This window comes from Anolis carolinensis, chromosome 4 (genome assembly GCF_035594765.1).
Source record: "Anolis carolinensis isolate JA03-04 chromosome 4, rAnoCar3.1.pri, whole genome shotgun sequence".
NCBI lineage: Eukaryota > Metazoa > Chordata > Lepidosauria > Squamata > Dactyloidae > Anolis > Anolis carolinensis.
The window spans coordinates 225,342,205-225,362,166 of record NC_085844.1 but is presented as its reverse complement, the minus strand read 5'-3'; the positions used below and the strand labels follow the sequence as shown (position 1 = coordinate 225,362,166).

The 19,962-nt window shown below is 41.6% G+C and overlaps 1 protein-coding gene across 4 annotated transcripts in view; it reads right to left on the bottom strand.

Moving 5' to 3' along the window:
- The window catches only part of kcns1 (potassium voltage-gated channel modifier subfamily S member 1), a 133,923-nt gene extending 124,450 nt beyond the window's left edge, over positions 1-9,473 (bottom strand). For 2 of the 4 annotated variants that reach the window (XR_010005582.1, XM_008110083.3), the window contains exons 1-2: positions 8,550-9,468; positions 4,913-5,106 (exon numbers count right to left, since the gene is read on the bottom strand). Coding sequence is in view for 2 of the 4 variants with exons in the window: in XM_008110083.3 (XP_008108290.1) it covers positions 4,913-4,978 (66 nt within the window). In the remaining 2 variants the exon portion in view is untranslated. Of the gene's footprint in view, positions 1-4,912; positions 5,107-8,549 lie in introns of all 4 variants that reach the window. The other 2 variants (XM_062978884.1, XM_008110084.3) reach the window with 2 other exon arrangements.
- Positions 9,474-19,962: the final 10,489 nt, after the last annotated feature.

Sequence of the window (19,962 nt, the reverse complement as noted above, 5' to 3'; positions counted from 1 at the left end):
AAATCGGGGAACTAGGTGCCACAAGGTTTGGAAACCAAGCCCTATGAGGAATGGCTTAGGGAGCTGGCTATGTTTTTCTTGGAGAAAAGCAGGCTGAGAGGGAACATGATAGCCATGTTTAAGTATTTGGAAGAATGTCACATTGAGGAGGAAGCAAGCTCGTTTTCTGCTGCTCTGGAGAGTAGGACATGGAGCAATGCATTCAAACTGCAGAAGGAAAGATTCAACCTAAACATTAGGAAGAAATTCCTAATGGTGACAGCTGTTTGGCAGTAGAGGCACCCTGCCTCACAGGGTGGTGGAAGCTCCTTCTTTGGAGGGTTTTAAACAGATGCTGGCTGTTGGGGGTGCTTTGACTGCATGCTTCTGCATGTCAGGGGATGGACTGGGTGGCCCTTATGGTCTCTTTCAACTCAGATTCTATAGTTTATGACAATGTACTGGCAACTGTGGTTGCCAACTTGGACAGCTTTGAAAGATGATTAGATAAATTCAGGCTTTATGAGGAATGACTTGGAGTCAGTTTGGAGTAGAGAAGACTCAGAGATGACATAAAATACACCTTTCAATAGTTCTGTTTCTCCAGACTAATGGATTCAAATTACAAGAAAAGATAATCCACCTAAACATTAGGAAGAACCTTTTTTTGACTGGAAAAATGGTTCACAATGAAATAGGTTGTCTTGGAAGTTGGTGGACTCTCCATCTTTGTAGGTCTTCAAACAGAAGTTGAACCAGCATCTTTAAAAAGTGGTTTAGTTGTGTATCCTTGCTTTGCAGCATGCTGACTAGATGGTTCTTATGGTCCCTTCCAGCTCCAAGATTCTATGACTCTTCCAATGGCCATATATTGCTTTCAGTTACCAGAAGCAGTCTGTATATGTATTATTTTAGTTATTTAAATATTGAGCTGGAATCCTGTAAGCAGCGTAATGTGTTTTATGTGAGAGTTATTTTCTTTGCTGAATGGGGAGCAAGATGCTGTTCTCTAATGACCCATACCCCATTCAAACTCACAATAACCAGACAGTTGCCAAGCTCCATGGGGGCTGCTGCTATGGTGGCGGGGTGCAATGGGGATAGCTTCACCCCCCCCCCCCCCACACACACACCCTATGCAATTTGCTGCAAAGAGGGGGCAGATGAACAGGAATACTAGCATTCCTTTGCTATCCTCTGCAACAAACTGCAGATGAACCAGAAGCAATTTTGCTCCCTAGTCACCTCCCTCTGCTCCCCGCTCTATGCCTGTTTAATGGGGTTTGGTTACTGCCTGAGGGGCAGCCACATAGCTCTCTTTCATGCTTTCCCCTGCTCTTCACATGGTAATTTTTTATTAGAAACCAGATATAAATTATTACTGATTGAGAGATACAAGGAAAGGGCACACAAACACATACAAATAGTGGGGGAAGGCAGGGAGCGAGAGAGACAGAATATGCTACCGTTCTGCAAATTATTCAAGACAGTTTAAGGGGTGAAGATTAAAGAAGTAATGGCACAGTAAAAATGTATGTTTAAAAAATCAACAGAAAGAGAACAGCAGCAGTGATTTTAATTCAAGTAAGAAAAACAGATTCCAAAGAAGCCCAATTAAAAATCAAATAGTTTTTTCGTGCCTTTTTAAAAGTATGCAGTGAGGGCAGTTGGGTACAACTCTTTTGAGGTTACAATTAGTTGCTACATCTAAAACAATTTCCTGCACCTTGGGCAATAAACTTTGCAGATTTTTTTTTTAAAAGCCTATGGGGCATTGTGGACAGGTCGACAAGATATGAACCTTGGTCAATTATGTGCTCCCAGTCTCACTAGTCTCACAAAGTCATTGTGCAGCAAACACAGGATGAATCCAATATGTTGGGCCCTTAGCTCCTGGGAGGAAATTAAAGATGGATGGATGGATGGATGGATGGATGGATGGATGGATGGATAGATAGATATAAAGGATTGACTCAGAAAAATTATGGAAAAGTATCTTTGAGGTCCATGTACATGACACTTGAAAAATGAAGAAAGAATTAAAGATGGAGCCCATACATGGAAACCAGGTTTGCTACTGGTAGTAATTGATAAGCTCACCAATGCTGACTCAGAACTGAATCAACATTTATGATCCATAATACTATGTAACAAAATTTGAAAAAAAAATATTATTGGTTTGGAAGTGTTCTTTCCTGTTTAATTGTGCGGCACTTATGTTAGAGTAGTTATTATACTTCAGAAACATTGTTTTTGTGGCTACCATAAACTATGTTGAATTGGCTCAGACCCTATGAGATATTTATTGAAAACTGTAGCAAAATGTGCTACAGTATGTCCTGCAAAAATAAAGTTTTTACAGTTTAATAAACATTTTCCATGTTTTCATGATAGAATCAATTAGGAATTGGCATTGATAACCCAGGAATGAAAAGTCTGTTACATAGTGTAATACATCCAGTAATTACAAGCTATCCTGTGGTTCTTCTTGAACAGGCCATTGCAAGGGTCAGCAACATCTCTAATAACACTGAAAAAGAAGGATGTGAAGCCAAAGACTGAATATTACTGAAGAACAGTAGGGTCAACCCCATTTGGTATTTGGATTGGAGAATATCAGGAGTTGTAGGCTACATTTCAGAGGAAGGAACTGGCAGAAGGATCTCTTGAGTATTCCTTGTCTAAGAAAATCCTATGAAATTCACAGGAAAACCATAAGTCAACAGGTGACTTGCAGACACATGCGGACACACACAACGCACACTGCTAATTATAAAACAGATCTTTCCCCTGTCTTCCTCCTGTGGATAGAGGAGAGGAGGAATTTACACACTAGCTTTCTAAACCTCACAAAATACCAACGTATTTGTATCAAAGTGAAAAACAAATATTTTTGCTTTGTTGGAGATGCAGATGGAGCATCTTGGAAAAAAAATACTTATATGGATGACAACTTTCAGGGTTTCTCAACCAGCATGGCCAGTGAATGCTGTAGTTTCATTTTAAAAAAGAATTTCAAAGCTCTGAATAGAGGGGAAGTTCAACAACTGCATTTTTATTGCAGTTACACTTTTGCATCTCCATCTTGGTATTAGACTTTTGGGGGCAGCAAGGGTTCTGTCAATTCTATTGAAGCAAATTCTCAAGACACACATAATTACTGCACATCCCTGAGCAGTGTTCATGAAAAGGAATAAAGCTCTAGTCATATAATAGGAATTACACCCACAGCATTGTATCAAGGAAGTATTGATTGTATAGTGGCAATAGTTTGCGCAGAGATTTCAGTATGAGATCTTTGGTTAAAGGACATGAAATAAATATAGAGCCTACATATCTGAAAAGTGCCAGATGCTGTTGGATCTTGGAAGCTAAGTAAAGTACCGGTGAAAATTTGGGTATCAGACTGACCTATTGCAGGATATATTTCAGAAGAATGAATTGACACGACCACCTCTGAGTCTATGAAAACCCTATGAAATTCATGAGGCCGTCATAACTAGACAGGCAACTTGAAAGCACATATACATATATACATAAAACCTTAATAATTTAATAATAATATATAAAATGTGTCAAACTCCACACACACATACCTCTCACCATCCAAAGCCACCTTTTACATCTTGCATGCTTGGCTTCTCCAGTTAGATGAAATATACCAGGCTTGAATATCAATTCTTAGCTCCTACTTCCCTTATCTGTTTTAGAGGCGTTGTTGGAGGATCCAAGTACCAATTTTCTGCCTCGAGAGCCTCCAAGTATAATACAAACTGTCAAAATTGCTCTGATCAACTAGAAGTAATCAAAGTAAACTACTAGTTTTGGGGGAAAAAACTTTTAACAATGGCTATTGGCTACTGCCCCTGCAACCTATTTAACAGATGAATGATTACTACTAGAGATTTCCAGGAAAGACAATTCATTTTTATTTTGACTATAAGCATGGAAGGACGAGAGGATACAAAAACAGCCTTGGAGACAGCATGAGTCCCCTGGACTGCATTTTGTCTGCTCCAGTCTAATCCTTCTTACCTCGTGTCACATTTGACTGACAACATTATTTTAAAGATTAGAAGTAGCAAGATACAAACCTGTCAGACAAACCATGCGATGTTCAAATCTGCTTCTGTATAGATCAAGGCCACTACAACGTATTCCACACTTGTTCCTGTGGTTTGCAGACCCTTGACTAATTACATACTAAAAACTTTTTACTTTACATTCCTTGGCACCTGAAGTAATTGTTTCAACAGAGTGCAGAAGGGCCTTGTTAAGAGCACTCACCTCTTCTGCTTGAGCCCTCCTTTCCCAAGCCTAAACCCAAAATGTGTCTACCTCTGTGTATTATGTTTGCCACGTGCTGTATCACTGTGACCTCCCTCCTGCCACTGAAACCTGTTGAGGACCCCATGGCTTTCTAATCAACAGATCAGCCAGTACTGGGGGAGGTCAGGAGGAAAGGGAGCAAGGAGAATATGTTCCTTGCATTTAAATTCCATTCCCAAAGTCAGAATAGTAAATTTGCTATCAGACACTATCCGATGATCTGGAGATCTTGACATAAAAAACAGCTATAGCCACTGCAGGTGCAGCTGTAGTCCGGATGTCTGAAGTGCATAACTAACGGTGCCATATGTTCTTATTATTTTTATTTTTCAGAAAGGCATAGACACACAGGATTTGACAAGTGAATCTTGCTATGCATCATGGCATGCTGCTTTTTATCTGTGACATGTCAGATGTTTTTATTCTCCCACAAGAGAAAAAAGATATAGAAGACAAGGAAAATGGGATCTATCTGCATACCGGAAAAAAGCAACTGTGCCTCAATTAGTATCAAAAATAAATATATGATGCATGCGATGTTTCTTTAGTTTTTTCCTACCTCTTCATACTATGGATGAACTGCCCAATTCACCACATATCTTACCATATTCTGTGATCCATAGATTATTTGCCAGGAGACATTAGTACAGCTACAGCAACGTGTTTGCATAATCTCCAAGAGCAGTTTGAAACCATGATCTCATTTGAATCTCAGGGCAAACCCTTTTATGAAGGTTGGACCAATAGCACAGGATGTTCCCATATTCGAATACATGGACTGTGCATGGAAATGGATATCTGGGGAAAGAAATGCATGAGATATGTTGCACATTCTTCTCCTGCCTGGTTTATTATTAGTAGTAGTGGTATTAACTTTATTTCTATCCCACCTTTCTCTCCCATAGGGACTCAAGACGGCTAATAATAACATGACACAACCCAATACAAATTTTAAACAAGGCAAATACAAACCTTAAAAAACAAAGAAATATTTGTTTCACGGATATAAGGTAAAATACAGTCAAAATACAATATAAATTATGTTTCATTGGTTTGTGCTGATTTTACCAAAGCCATCAACTACTGTATTGTACACTACAGAAATATCTGCAAGTTGCTCAAGTGCCCTATGAGATCTAGGAGTGACTTTGGGCTAGTCATGCACGAGATCAAAATTTGAGGGTTCTCAAATTATTGCATGTATCACTAATTGTCTTGATTAGTCCTAATCCCTCATCAGAAAAGACCAGAGTTGAACATGGACTCAAATTATCATTCGTGACAGCTACATAGTACTTCTCTATTGTAGTGATTCCATAGTACTTCCTTGCAGAGAGTGATTTCCCCTGTAATGAATTCATGTTGGTATCTAGGTAGCAGACATTGATCAAGGTGGCTGGATGGAAGGAAGAATTCTCTATAAAGGAAAAATCTACTTCTTTCCAAGAGTATCCACAAGATCAAAACAGACCTTCCTGCTCTTTCAACAACATTGGATTCAAGCCCTCTGGAACCCAAAACTGTTAGGGTTCTATTATTAGAGTTATTGCTTGATCTTTCTCTAAAGGACCTCAAAGCATACGTATGGTTTTACACACACACACTTTATATTCACAAGTGAGGCAGTTAAGATAACAAGTCCAAGGTTATATACCGAGCTTCACAGTCATGTACAGATTTGAATCTGGGAGTCTCATTTCCTAAGTCAACACTCTAAGTCTAATGGCTCCACCTCAGCTGCTCTGGTTCTAGCTGTCACTGCCAGAACTTGCACATATTATGGTTTTGGAATACAGCTCTCTGAATTTCATCAGCTGGCATGGCTGTAGGCTGTTAACCCCCGCCCCCCTCAAAAGTAACTTTTCCAAACTCTGCAATGCACCAATATCTCTTTATGGCTAGTTAAGGCCCAGGATGGACTATGACAATGTGTGGGAGAATACCAGAGGAAAGCACAGCCAAAATTTGTCTTTGGCAACTTGTGAATTACCTCTTGGTAATAGCTCTACCTATTATTGGGCACATTTGTGCATCTGCCAACTGACTTCCTAGGTTGTTTGGTCTCAGTCCCATGGCAGAGCCATTCCCTCTCTCATGTGCCTTCAGAACCCCCAGTTTGAGAGAGACTGATACTCTTTCTCCATAGTGCTGGAAAACTTTGCTTCAGCCCCCAAGATAAAAAGATAAGAAAGCATGCGATGAAAGAACACCACATGCACACATGAGAGATTAATTAGACAATATAGCGTACTTCCAAAATACTGTAATATCTGAACAAATAAAATCTGAACGCTGCTCAACAGTGGTTGAAAATTCTGCCTTTGTTATGTCAACTACCTGTGTTGAAAAGTGCTCTGCGCATGGTTAGTGTGGCCATTTTTTTTCCATTTGCTTCTTACTGCCATGGCTTAGGTATCTAGAAATGGTTTAGCCAATATACATCATATTGGCTAACTCATTTCTAGATACCAAAGTCACGGCAGTAAATAGTAAGAGTGTTTGAGCATTGGATTAGGACTCTGGAGACCAGGTTGCAAATGCTGACACGGTCATGGAAACCCATAGAAAACCACTGGGTGACCCTGGGCAAGTCACACTTTCTCACCCTCAGAGAAAGGCAAATCTTGCAAATCTTCTCATTCCCTTACAACAAATCTTTCTAAGAAACCCCAATGACAGGGTTGCCTTAAGTTGGATGTATCTACACTGCAAAAGTGATGCAGTTTGACATTTTTACTGCCATGGCAGTTATTCTCCAGCCATCTCTGCCAAAGTGTGCCCGTGCCTCATCAAAGTATTACTCCATGCATTGTCGAAGGCTTTCATGGCTGGAATCACTGGGTTGCTGAGTTTTCCATGCTGTATGGCCATGTTTCAGAAGCATTCTCTTCTGATGTTTTACCTGCATCTATGGCAGGCATCCTCAGAGGCAATGAAGATGTTGGAAAGTAGTCAAGTGGGGTTTATCTGTCTGTGGAATGTCCAGGGTGGGAGAAAGAACTCTTGTCTGTTAGAGGCAGGTGTGAATGTTTCAAGTGGCCACCTTGATTAGCACTGAATAGCTTTTCAGCTTCAAGGTCTGGCTTCTTACTACCTGGGGGAATCCTTTGTTGGTGGGTGTTAGCCTGCCCTGATTGACTCTTGTCTGGAATTCCCCTGTTTTTGAGTGTTGTTCTTTATTTATTGTCCTGATTTTAGAGTTTTTTTAATACTGGTAGCTAGATTTTGTTCATTTTCATGGTTTCCTCCATGCTGTTGAACGTTTTAACGATGACCATGTCAGACTACACAGAGAAGCCATTGAAATTCACAAGCATGTGGACATTTCAATAGAAAGGAAGAAACCATGAAAACTATACAGCCTGGGAAACTCACACCAACCCATAACTCCTCGTATTCTATAGCATTGAGCCATGGCAGTTAAAGTGGTGGTATAGATCAGGCATGGGCAAACTTGAGCCCTCCAGGTGTTTTGGACTCCAATTCCCACAATTCCTAACAGCCTACTGGCTGTTAGGAATTGTGGGAGTTGAAGTCCAAAACACCTGGAGGGCTCAAGTTTGCCCGTGCCTGGTACAGATGCAGCTTTTAAGATGGGCAACAACATCCAGAGGTAGCTTTTGAGCTCTCCAGGTGTTTTGGACTCCAACTCCCACAATTCCTAACAGCCTACCGGCTGTTAGGAATTGTGGGAGTTGAAGTAAAAAACACCTGGAGGGCAGAAATTTGCCCATGCCTAGTATAGATTCAGTTTTTAAGATGGGCAACAACATCCAGAAGTAGCTTTTGACCCCTCCAGGTGTTTTGGACTTCAACTCCCACAATTCCTAACAGCCGGTTGTTAGGAATTGTGGGAGTTGAAGTCCAAAACACCTGGAGGGCAGAAGTTTTCCCAATGCCTGGTATAGATGCAGCTTTTAAGATAGGCAACAACATCCAGAGGTAGCTTTGAGGCAATGTACTGCCTGGCTGCCACCTGCTGTAGATCATATCTTGAGATCCATGGTATGGAAAGGACACCCATGCATGGAGAGAAGAGACAGACACCTTCCACACACGCAACTCGCCTAAGTCCCCTGTAACTTGACAACTTTTCTCATCGTTCCTATTATAACTTCAGCTTGTTCCAAAGCCTGGGGTGATGGGAGAGAGGTGTCAATTTGGGCACCCGCTCAGCCCTGGAGAGGAGGGAAAAAGGAGGGAAAAGGCACTCCGGGAGCACCACCCGCCGCCCGACCTACCTGTCAGGCTCCTCCGGAGACCGGGCTGGCTTCCCCGGCGGCGCCCTTCTCCCGCGGCTGCTCGGGGCGCATCCTCCGAGCTCTTCGCCAACTTAGCGCCGCCGCCACCGCGTCTCTGGAGCCCGAGGACGCCTCCCGCCGCTCCGGAGCGCGCCTCCTCTGGGCAGGTGCCTCCTCGCCCTCCGCCCAGCCGCGCCTCCGCCCAGCCCAGCCATCCTCGGCCTCTCGCCACGCCACGCACGCCAAGCCAGGCAGACGTCCCTTGCCTCCCTGCCTGGCTGGCTCCCACCAGGCACCGTCTCCAAATTCGTGCTTTGCGAGTCGGGGGAGAAGCTTAGCCCCCTTTTTCCAGCTACTGCTCCCTTTCCTCCTCCTGTTTTATCTCTCCAGATACAGGCAGTGAAGCCTGTTGCCCTTCGGTGTATTGTGGAAAGAGAAGCTATTGGTGGGAGGGCGGCAGGCGGGGCAGCGGGAGGGAGCACCAATGAGGCGCCCTGGCCTCGCCGTCCTCTTGCGCCTTTTGCAAAGCCATGGGTGGGCGCAGAGAGGAAGGGAAAGGACGGGGCACAGAAAGATGCCTTGCCTGCTGCTGTTGTGACTGTCACACGAGAGAAAGAGAGATTGGAAAGAGAGCAGCTCTCCCTTGCAATCCCACAGTCAAGGGCAGCTCCGTGGAAAGTCTGAGGAAGGTCGTCCCCAGAAAGCGTGTTTTCCAGATACCCGACTCCTTGCCCTCTAGGGCTGAAAAGAAGGAAAGGACTCTTCTTTTTTTCTTCTTCATTCACGCAGTCGTTTCCGACTCTTCGTGACCTCATGGACCAGTCCACGCCAGAGCTCCCTGTCCGCCGTCGCCGCCCCCAGTTCCTTCAAGTTCATGCCAGTCACTTCAAGGATACCGTCCGTCCATCTTGCCCAGGCCTGTAGCGAGGGGTTTTTTTTAGGGATTCAACCCCCCCCCCCCCCCAAATTTTTCAGATTATTAAAAAAAAAACCTGGTTTACTCATGAATTTTAACTGGTTAACCAAATCCTCATGAGACGCAAAACATTAAGAGTCCCTCCAGGCACTATCTCAAACAGATATTGACAGGTTTGTAGCGGGGGGGGGGGGGGCGGGGTGCTAGGGGTTCAACCCCCCCCCCCGAAATTTTCAAACCCCTCCCGAATTTTTTTTTTCTGGCTAAGGCCCTGATCTTGCTCTTGGTCCGCCTCTCTTCCTTTTTCCTTCCACTTTCCCCAGCATCATGATCTTTTCCAAGTTTTCCTGTCTTCTCATGATGTGGCCAAAATGCTTCAACTTTGCCTCTAATATCCTTCCCCTCAGTGAGCAGCCGGGCATTATTTCCTGGAGGATGGACTGATTGGATCTTCTTGCGGTCTAAGGCACTCTCAGGATTTTCCTCCAGTACCAAAGTTCAAAAGCGTCTGTCTTCCTTCGCTCAGCCTTCCTTATGGTTTAGTTCTCGCATCCATAGGTTACTATGGGGAATACCATTGCTTTGACTATGTGGACCTTTGTTGCCAGTGAGATGTCTCTGCACCACTCAGAAAACAGGTATTCCAGGCACGAATCAATCAGGGCCAGCTAACACCTCCCAACAAAGGATCCTCCCATCCCAGGCAGTAAACAGCCAGACCTTGAAAGGCTATTCAGTGCTAATCAAGATGGCCAGTTGAAACATTCACACCTGCCTCAAACAGACATGAGTTCTTTCTCTCACACTGGAAATTGCACAGATATACCCTGTTTCCCCCAAAATAAGACATCCCCAGAAAATAAGACCTAGTAAAGGTTTTGCTGAATTGCTAAATATAAGGCCTCCTCCGAAAGTAAGACCTAGCAAAGTTTTTGTTTGGAAGCATGCCCAATGAACAGCACACCAGAGCATGCAGGATTGGTAAATGTACGTACCATAGATTGTTGTATATGGAAATAATGGTAGTAACAAGAATCTATTGATAGGATTCACAGTTTGTCTGATTATACTGGTTTGTGATAACAACTACTGTACAGTATATAGTAAATGTTCATTATTTTTGTTCAACAATAAATGTGAATTCTTCTTCATGGAAAAATAAGACATCCCCTGAAAATAAGACCTAGAGCATCTTTGGGATCAAAAATTAATATAAGACACTGTCTTATTTTCGAGGAAACATGGTATAAATCTCCCTTGCTTAGTTTTCCAATATACCTCGCAACCTCTGAGGATGCTTGCCATAGATGTAGGCAAAACGTCAGGGGAGAATGCTTCTGCAACATTGCCATACAGCCAGGAAAACTCACAGCAACCCAGTGATTCTGGCCATAAAAGCCTTCCACAACACAGAAAAGGAAAGGGTTTGAAAGCATAGGAAAAGAAAAGCTAGGGAGTGGTACCCGGGACCCCAGAAGGTTTGGGGACTAAAAAGTTGCAGACAGGTTCTGATGAATTGCTCCTGCATCCTTAACTATGAAGATTCCCCAGATACAGTTCTGGCTAAATGGTGCCCAGCATGTGCACAGATTACAGGCTGAGCCTCCCTAATCCAGAATTCCAAGCACTCCATAATTGTGTTGTCGAAGGCTTTCATGGCCGTAATCACTGGGTTGCTGTGAGTTTTCCAGGCTGTATGGCCATGTTCCAGAAGCATTCTCTCCTGACGTTTCACCCATATCTGTGGCATGCATCCTCGAGGTCTGTTGGAAACTAGTCTAATGGGGTTTGTGGAAAGTCCAGGTTGGAAGAAAGAACTCTTGTCTCTTTGAGGCAAGTGTGCATGTTGCAAATGGCCAGCTTGATTAGCATTTGATGGGCTTGCAGATTCAAAGCATGACTGTTTCTTGCCTGAGGGAATCCTTTGTTGGAAGGTGTTAGCTTGCCCTGATTGTTTCTTGTCTGAATGTTGTTATTTATTTACTGTCCAGATTTTAGGACACAGCATATTATTTGAGAACACAGAAATGCTGGACTACCCTACATAGACTACACAGAGAAGCCATTGAAATCCACAAGCTTGTGAACAATTTCAACACAAAGGAGGAAACCATGAAAATGAACCCAATCTGCTACCAGTATTAAAAAACTCTAAAATCAGGACAGTAAACAGCTGTCCCCTTTTGTATCTATCTGTTCACCCTAAGCAAGGCAGGACCTGATGGCAGTGCTCTTGGTTTCATTAGGAGTTGGGCATTTTTTATTCTTTTACCTTGGAAACAGTATCCTAAAGAGGCACATCTAAACCTGCCAAGGTCGTTTCTCAAACACACATTATATATATTTGTGAAACACACAGGCCGGCATTCTGTTCAGCAAGTAGAAGATTGTAAACTGGATTGACAATCCCATCATTGTTGAGGATTCATGGTGATCAACTACACAGCCCAACCAAAAAGAAATCTTGGTGCCTTGGTTTTCCGGCCTGTTCTGGGACTATTTGGGTGTACTAATTCAAAAAATTGCATTGGATAAAACACATTAGTTCTAGTTTCTTTGACATGGTTATCATGATTTTCTGTGGGTGAGCAGATGAAACTAGTATATGGCATGTGTTCTGTATCTCAAAAACTAGCACTGATAGGAGAAACTGGTGCCATTTTTGGAATCAGCAGGTTAAATATACTCATTTGAAGTACCAGTATGTGTGTTGGCTGGCTTATTCAGCATAGCATCAAAGCCCTGCCTTTACAACCTGGCAGCAGCCTGACAAAAGTGTTTCTAAGGTGCTGTGGATCAAGCACTGAGGGATGACATCCGCAGTACTCTCCCTGTTACAGCCAAGGTACATTCAGTTTTCAACTTCTCGGCCTGCTCATATAACTATAAAAAACAGAGTTTATCTTAGTATAGACTAGGAATGTAAGATAAATCACATATGAACTCATATGAATGAATACAAGCAAGTATTTCAGTGAGAGTGTGCACCTATATCAGTCAGAATCATGAAGGAACTGATTACAGTTTGGGATAAAGGCCATATGCTCTAGAATGCAAATAAAGATAAGAAATGCCTCCGTAGCTGAATGCAAAGAGAGGAAGACTGTCACTAGCCTGACCTGGGAATGAACCTCCTCACTGGTGCACTGAGGCAAGTCGGATTTAAGACAAGAAATGGGAAGCACAGGTAGCAAACCCCTTGGGTATGGATTATTTTGATTGGTCACTTCATAAGGAGAGAATAAAAAGAAGTAGTTCTTATCAGGCTGCTTTCAGCATTCTTCCAGTGCAGAAGGTGACTTGCTGGTTCTGATAGCATTTTCTGACATGCTGCTCTAAAATGCTGATTTATGCGGATAAGATGGACATCTATGAATAGCTATACCGGTACTTATGTTTATTGAAGACTGTAAAGATTTAACATGGAGAATAATCTTTGAATGCTAGTGTAGTTACAGATGCCTTTTAAATAGACATATAGTTCTTCAAATAGGTGAGAATGTAAATCTGAATGAATAGCTTATATTATTAAGATGGTTAAGGATGATAAAAGAACCCCTGTAAATGTACATGTAAAAAGAATTTGTAAAATGTCTATATGCCCATCTGTATTTTAGAATGTGTTTTATGAATGTTAAATGTAAGTTAATAATTTTTAACTGTTTTATAGTGCATTGTACAATTTTTATATATGTGTTTTTTTGTAAGCAGTTCTGAGAAGGGCGGGATATAAATATTGTAATAAATAAATAAACAAACAAATAAATAAATATTAGAAGATACTATGAGAAGTATGAAATTATGGAACAACTTAATCTTGTCGGATAAAAGGCTATGTTAAATGGGTTGCTGTGAGTTTTCCAGGCTGTATGACCATGTTCCAAAAACATTCTCTCCTGACGTTTCACCTGCCTCTATGGCAGGCATCCTCAGAGGTATGAGGTCTGTTGGAAACTAGGCAAGTGGGGTTTATATATCTGTGGAAAGTCGAGGTTGGGAGAAAGAACTCTCGTCAGAGGCAAGTGCAAATGTTGAGTTGATCACCTCGATTTCCATTTAATGCCTTTGCAGATTCAAAGTCTGGCCACTTCCTGCATGAGGGAATCCTTTGTTGGGTGGTGTTAGCTGGCCCTGATTGTTTCATGTCTGGAATTATACTGTTTTCAGAGTGTTGTTCTTTATTTACTGTCCTGGTTTTAGAGAAGCCATTGTAATCCACAAGCATGTAGACAATTTCAACAGAAAGGAGGAAAGCATTACAATGAACAAAATCTGGCTACCAGTATTTTAAAAAACCCTCTAAAATCAGTATATTGACAGCCAGTGAAATTTATCTGAAACTGGTGTATGGACTCTGTCAACAGTCTAGCTGCATTTAAGAAGTATAGTATTGCACCTGGAGGCTTCCAGGTGCATCCCCTTACCCACTTTCATTTCTAGAAAGCCAGAAAAGAGATGTGGTGAGGAAAAATGGCTGCTGGACTAATTAATAGAATGAATGTAGTTTGATAGCCCTTTAACTGACATGGATGAATGCTATATAATACTGGGAACTGTAGTTTGATAAAGCACCAGCACTCTTTGGCAGAGAAGGCAAGAAACCTTGTTAAACTATATCTCTTGGGATTGAGCCAAGGTAGTTAAAGTGGTATCAAATTGCATTCATTCTACAGTGTAGATGTACCCCAGTCTGCCCTTTGCTTACCTTTAATGCAAAAATCAACTGGGGCTGAATGATTCTAACTTGAGGCACTGAGGAGTTCTCAACTGATTTGCTAGGAAAGTAATCTGTGAATAACTCAAATGGAAGTCATAAACTCAAGGTAGAACTGCATTATTTTCTTAAAAAATAAAATTCTGTGGTAGGAATTATCTGGTAAGGCTGGGCAAAAAAGGATAACCAATATGCCTTAAAATAAAGCGAGTGCTTTGTACAGTTCTGGCCAAGTTATTTAGAGACTGACAAGGTAGATGTAGAAACGGTGCAGAGAGGGGCAACCAAATCATCTTCCCCAAGGTGGGGCCTCCAGATGTGTTGGACTGTAATTCCTACTATGCCCAGCTGGCACCTTACAAAGAAATACAAAATGTGTTCACAAATGCTTAAAAAACAAATAAGGGAAAGCACATAGACGTTTATAAAATATTCATGGCATTTGCAGCATCTGGTGACTCCCCTGTCAGTGGGAGAAAAGGAGGAGGAGGAGAGCGTAATTCAGCATGAACATGGTTGAACACAGTGGAATCCAGAGCCAGGCTTTCAAGTGTTACGTGCTCAAGCTTTGGATGGACAAACCTGTCAGTTTCAGTTTCTCCCTCATTCAATCAAAGCCTGTAGTTCTTTCCAATGAAGAAATTAAAACGTTGTGCATTTCTATCAAAAACAAGGTAAACTAAAACACCCATTCCACTTCAGTGCACTAAAGAGAAACAATAGCTTCAGGGATGAAGATATTGCCACTCTAAATGATTATTTTTCTCCAGTTTCCATAATGCTGCACTTACAGGGAGGGATAATTTCATAGCATTCGGCACTTGCAGTCAACGTCAAACTGCATTAATTCAGTAATGTAGATGCACCCTACAAAACTAAGCAAGTTTACCCCTGACTAGTACTTGGATGAGAGATCAATGAGTATCAGATGCCGTGGATTATATTTCAGAGGAAGAACTTACAAAACTACATCTGGCCATTCCTTGCTTAAGAGAACCCTATGAAATTAATGGGGTATGTATAGGTGCCTAGAAGGCACATGTTACACCCATGTAGCTATTGGAGGGATAGAATGACAGCAGTAGAGGGAACTGTACAACTCTCCAAATGTTGAAGCTTATTGACTCCCAATACTTTGTACTCTTGGTTTATGTTGGTAGGGCTGCTAGGATTTGCATTCCAACATTTGGAAGGCCATGGTATTTGTACTCAGAGACCAAACTGGTATTGTTAGGCAACTATCTCAAAGGGTTCTGGCACAGGAGGCAATCAGGCAGAAATCCAGTCTCGTGGGAGAGTACAAAAGCAAAGTTTTATTTTCATCATAGCTATGATAAGGCAAACAGCCACACACACACACAGGTCTGTACATGCAAATAGCCACTGCAAAGTTATGGCGCAGTAAGAAAACTTATATACCTTGGCTTATCAAAACTTCACCAATTGTTGACAGTTTTCTTCACCTCCACACCTAGCCTGGCATTGGTTATCTATGACCTCAGATGTTTGCACCAGCTAGAAGGTAGCTTCTCCTCTTGAAATTTCTCCATCCTGGCGTTATCTTTTGCTCCTTCTGGAAAAGGGAGGAGAAGGGAGGGGCACACCTCTTTTGTTACATGTACACTTCGGTTCATGCAAATAGCTTACATTGTCTATATGAAAAAGCTATATATGTGAAAGTTTATTATTTTCTGGCTTATGGTCCCTTCAGTATCGCCTTTAACATCAGGTATTCTGTTGGCATAAGATGTTAGATAACAGACCCCAGCAGCTAAAGTTCCTGGTTGCTGGCCATCCTAGTACCTTAAAGCCAATTAGAAATTGTCAGTATGATGCATTTACAAATGGGCATGTGGAAAAACAAAATGTACATTGTGAAACATAATTCACTGGGCTTAAATGTCAGGCCTGTGACATTATCCCCACTGTCTTCTGATCTAATTGGAAGGCTTTGAAGATTGAATCAGTCAAGCGCAATGTCAAGTCTGTTTCCTTTTCCCCCTGGTAGCATAGCATCAAGGGGGATGCACCTCGGAAGAAGAGGAAGATTCCTTTCTGCTGTGAGATGAAGCGAAAGCTATTTATTTTTATGGTAATTAGAAATGGATGGATCAGCAGCCTAGAGGCGAAGAAGGAAATGCATGTGAATTCATCTGAGCGGCTATCTTACATGGGACTAATTATGAGCACAGACATCAGGATTTCTTTGCCCTGCGGGATCTGAGGAGCTGGATTTAAATGCATTTTAGTCAGTGTTATAAAAAAAACTTGTGTGGATTTGCCTAGTTATCTGGATTTTATCCCCAGGCAGTCATTTTATCGGAAGAAGATTTGCCATGAGAGGAACTGCTGAACAGCATTTAAAGGAATACTCCCAGATGAGGCATTTTTTTTGTTTTAGTTCCTAGGAGATTCTTTTGTGACAAGTTGTAATCATGCACTTGTGTGCAGAGAGAAAAGAAGAGAAATTGCAATGATATAGAACAGAGGTGAGGACTTCAGACAGTGTCTGCAGTGATGGTCTCTGTGACATCTGATCATTTTGGGGTGGAAGGTGTCTGGAGAACCTCTGATTAATAAATAATTATGTAGTATGTCTGTAATTATAATAATAGAGTGGAAACTTTGTCTGTGCAAGCCTTACAGTAATGATCCAGAGATGCTTGACAGCAGTACAGATGAATATTGCCCATAGTTTTCACTTAAGGATATGTTTTTTCCCATTTTCTGTATACAGACTCCCCTACAATTAATTAATTTATGGCTCCTGAAGCTGAGGGCACTAGTACTTCTGATATCAACAATCTGCATAATTAGAATAATAGAAACATAGAGTTGGAAGAGAGCACAAAAGCTATCCAGTCCAAACTCCTGCCATGCAGGGACATACAATCAAATCACTCCCAGAAGATGTCCATCCAGCCTTTGTTCAAACACTTCCAGAGAAGGAGACCCCCCACACTTCGTGGAGGCAGCATATTCCCCTGATGAACAACTCTTACTGTCAGGACATTTTCCCTAATGTTTAGATGAAACCTTCCTGTAATTTAAATCAATTGCTCCATGTCCAAGTCTCTAGAGCAGCAGAAAACAGACTTGCTCCCTCCTCAATATGACATCCCTTGAAATTTTTTAATATGGCTATTATGTCACCTCTTAACCAGCTCTTATCCAGGCTAAACATACCAAGCTTGCTCATAGGACAGGCCTTCAACTTTGAGCACTCCCTTCTGGACATGTTCCAGTTTGTTGATGGTTCCCAGAACTGGACATAGTATTACAAATGAGGTCTGACCGAAATTCCCACAAACCTTCTGCAGCATTGTGTATACGAAATAGTGCCTATTCATGCTCTTTGAAGGAATAGTTTGCATGTCAAGGTTATGAGTAAGTGCAGATGATAATAAGGAAAATCATATGTTATCAAGAATTTCCTGGACATATCCACCAGGCCCTGTTAAAGATTATCTCTGTTCCCTCTTCATACAGGGTTACCTGTATGGAGAAGTCCATATGCATTTCAGATAAAATATTGTACCACTGATAGTCAGAGTAGACTGTTATCTGTTTTCCAGACATTCATAGTTTAAATGTACACTATGCTTATAAGGCTTATTCTGCGTATACATAAGTTTTACATTGAGATACCAAAACTTGTGTACTATAGGTGTCACTGTCCCTCGTGGCCCATATTTTTATAAAAACTGCAAGGAGGCATACTTTTGTTATAGTACAATTATATTGTTACACTTAAAATCTTATAGTCTTATGCCTCAGAGGTTAAGATACTCCGGGGAGGCCCTGCTCTCGGTCCCACCTCCTTTACAGGAACAACTGGTGCGGACGAGAGAGACAGGGCCTTCTCAATGGTGGCTCCTTGACTGTAGAACTCTCTCCCCAACAAAATTAGATCAGCACCCTCCCTCCTGGCCTTCAGGAGAAAGGTAAAAGCTTGGCTATAGGACCAGGCCTTTGGGCAATAAACAATAAAAGGAATGATCAGAGATTACACGCAATAGAGATTGATATTGGAACAGCCCTGGACTGATTTTTGGTTTATGTGATTTTAATGTTGAAATAAATATGTTTTAACTCTATGTTTTAATGTTAATGTTATTACATTTTTATGATTCAGTTGATAGTTGTATTTTATTATTGTTGTGTAGGCTTTGAATTTTGTCATAATATTTTTGGAAACCGCTTTGAGTCCTCTATCTGAGGTGAGAAAAGTGGTATGCAAGTGAAGTAAATAAATAAATAAATATATAATAGGTGAAAGCCTTACTGAACTCAGCCTCATCTTCTGAGCTGACATCCTATGTGTTGTTTTTGCTTCCAGTCTTGCGGTGGAACCAGTCCCCTTAAGATATTTCCCGCCCAAAAAGAAAGAATCAATATTCATGGAAGCTCCTTGAGCATTCATTCTTCTCTAAAGTGGGGCAGAAGTTATTTTTGTATGCTTCCTTGTAATTTTTAACATAGTAAACTGTCATGGGGGTTTCTTGGCAAGATTTTTTGGAGAAGAGAATTGCCTTTGCTTTCCCTGACACTGAGAGAGTGTGATTTATCCAAGGTCACCCAGTGGGTAACCATAACCATACCGTGAATCAAATCCTGGTTTCCAGAGTTATAGCTCAGGACTCAAACCACTACACCATGCTAACAGAACACCTTGCCTTAAAACTTTACTTTTTGTGGAGGCAAAATTGCCTCTCAGATCCCCAGAGCTTGCCTGAATTTAGTTTACAAGTTGCCATAAGACTCTTTTTATAGGTAGGCTAAACTAGTGCAATTCCTCTGCAATTTGACAGCCCATATATATGCATCACCATGACCACCGTCTCCATTGACCATACATTTAGCCTGATGTTAAGGCCTAGCAATTACACCAGTTGATGTCATGCTAATCTTCACATAGCTGTAAGAACATTGTCCCAAAAACCATTGTACTTCTTTCTCAAATGTGGTGCCAAGTAAAAGTCTGGATGACTATGGGCCAGTCACCCTTCCCAGTCTGACCTATTTGATATATTCTTCTTCCAAGGATAATGGTGAGAGGGGCCCAGTATGTCGGTTTGACATTAAAAGAGAAAAAACCAGCTTTAAATGTAATGTAGAAAGGGGAGGAAAGAAAGAAACAGAATTTAATAGGGGCAAGGGTATGCTAGATTAAATTTTGCTAGACATAAGCATTTTCCTCTACAAATGTTAGTTTAAATGTATCAAAAGGGAAAAAGTTCACATGTCTGCCATTCACTTGGAAAGAAGAAGCCAAAATAATATATGATGAAGGGAAATGTGATTCAGGGATGAAAGGGGGGTGTCAATGGGTCAAAGGATCACAGAGAAAAAATCTAGACTTTGAAGGTCACAGTAAAAAGACAGGACAGAATGTACATGCAAAGCAGGCATGTTCTCTGTTACTTCAAGACTCTGTTTTCTTCTTACTCAGTTACTTCTGGTGCCACTACACATTCTGGAAAGGAACACGGTTATGTATATTGAACATGACGCCTGAACTAACTCACAATGATGTGGAGATAAAAACAAGTATGAAAGCAGGTCAGCTGAAAATATCTTGCCATTTCTTCATCTCAGTCCTCCCCACCTCCTCTGCCTGGCTCATCTTATACTCAGGTGAGTCTTTCCTCCTGTCTCTCAATGCCCAGTGGAAATTTCACAGGCAAACTGCATTAGCTGGTATATTCCCTACATATGGATGAGAGAGGAAGCCTCCTCCTGCCGTTTTCTCTGTGTTCCAGCAGTCATGCGGAGGCAGACAG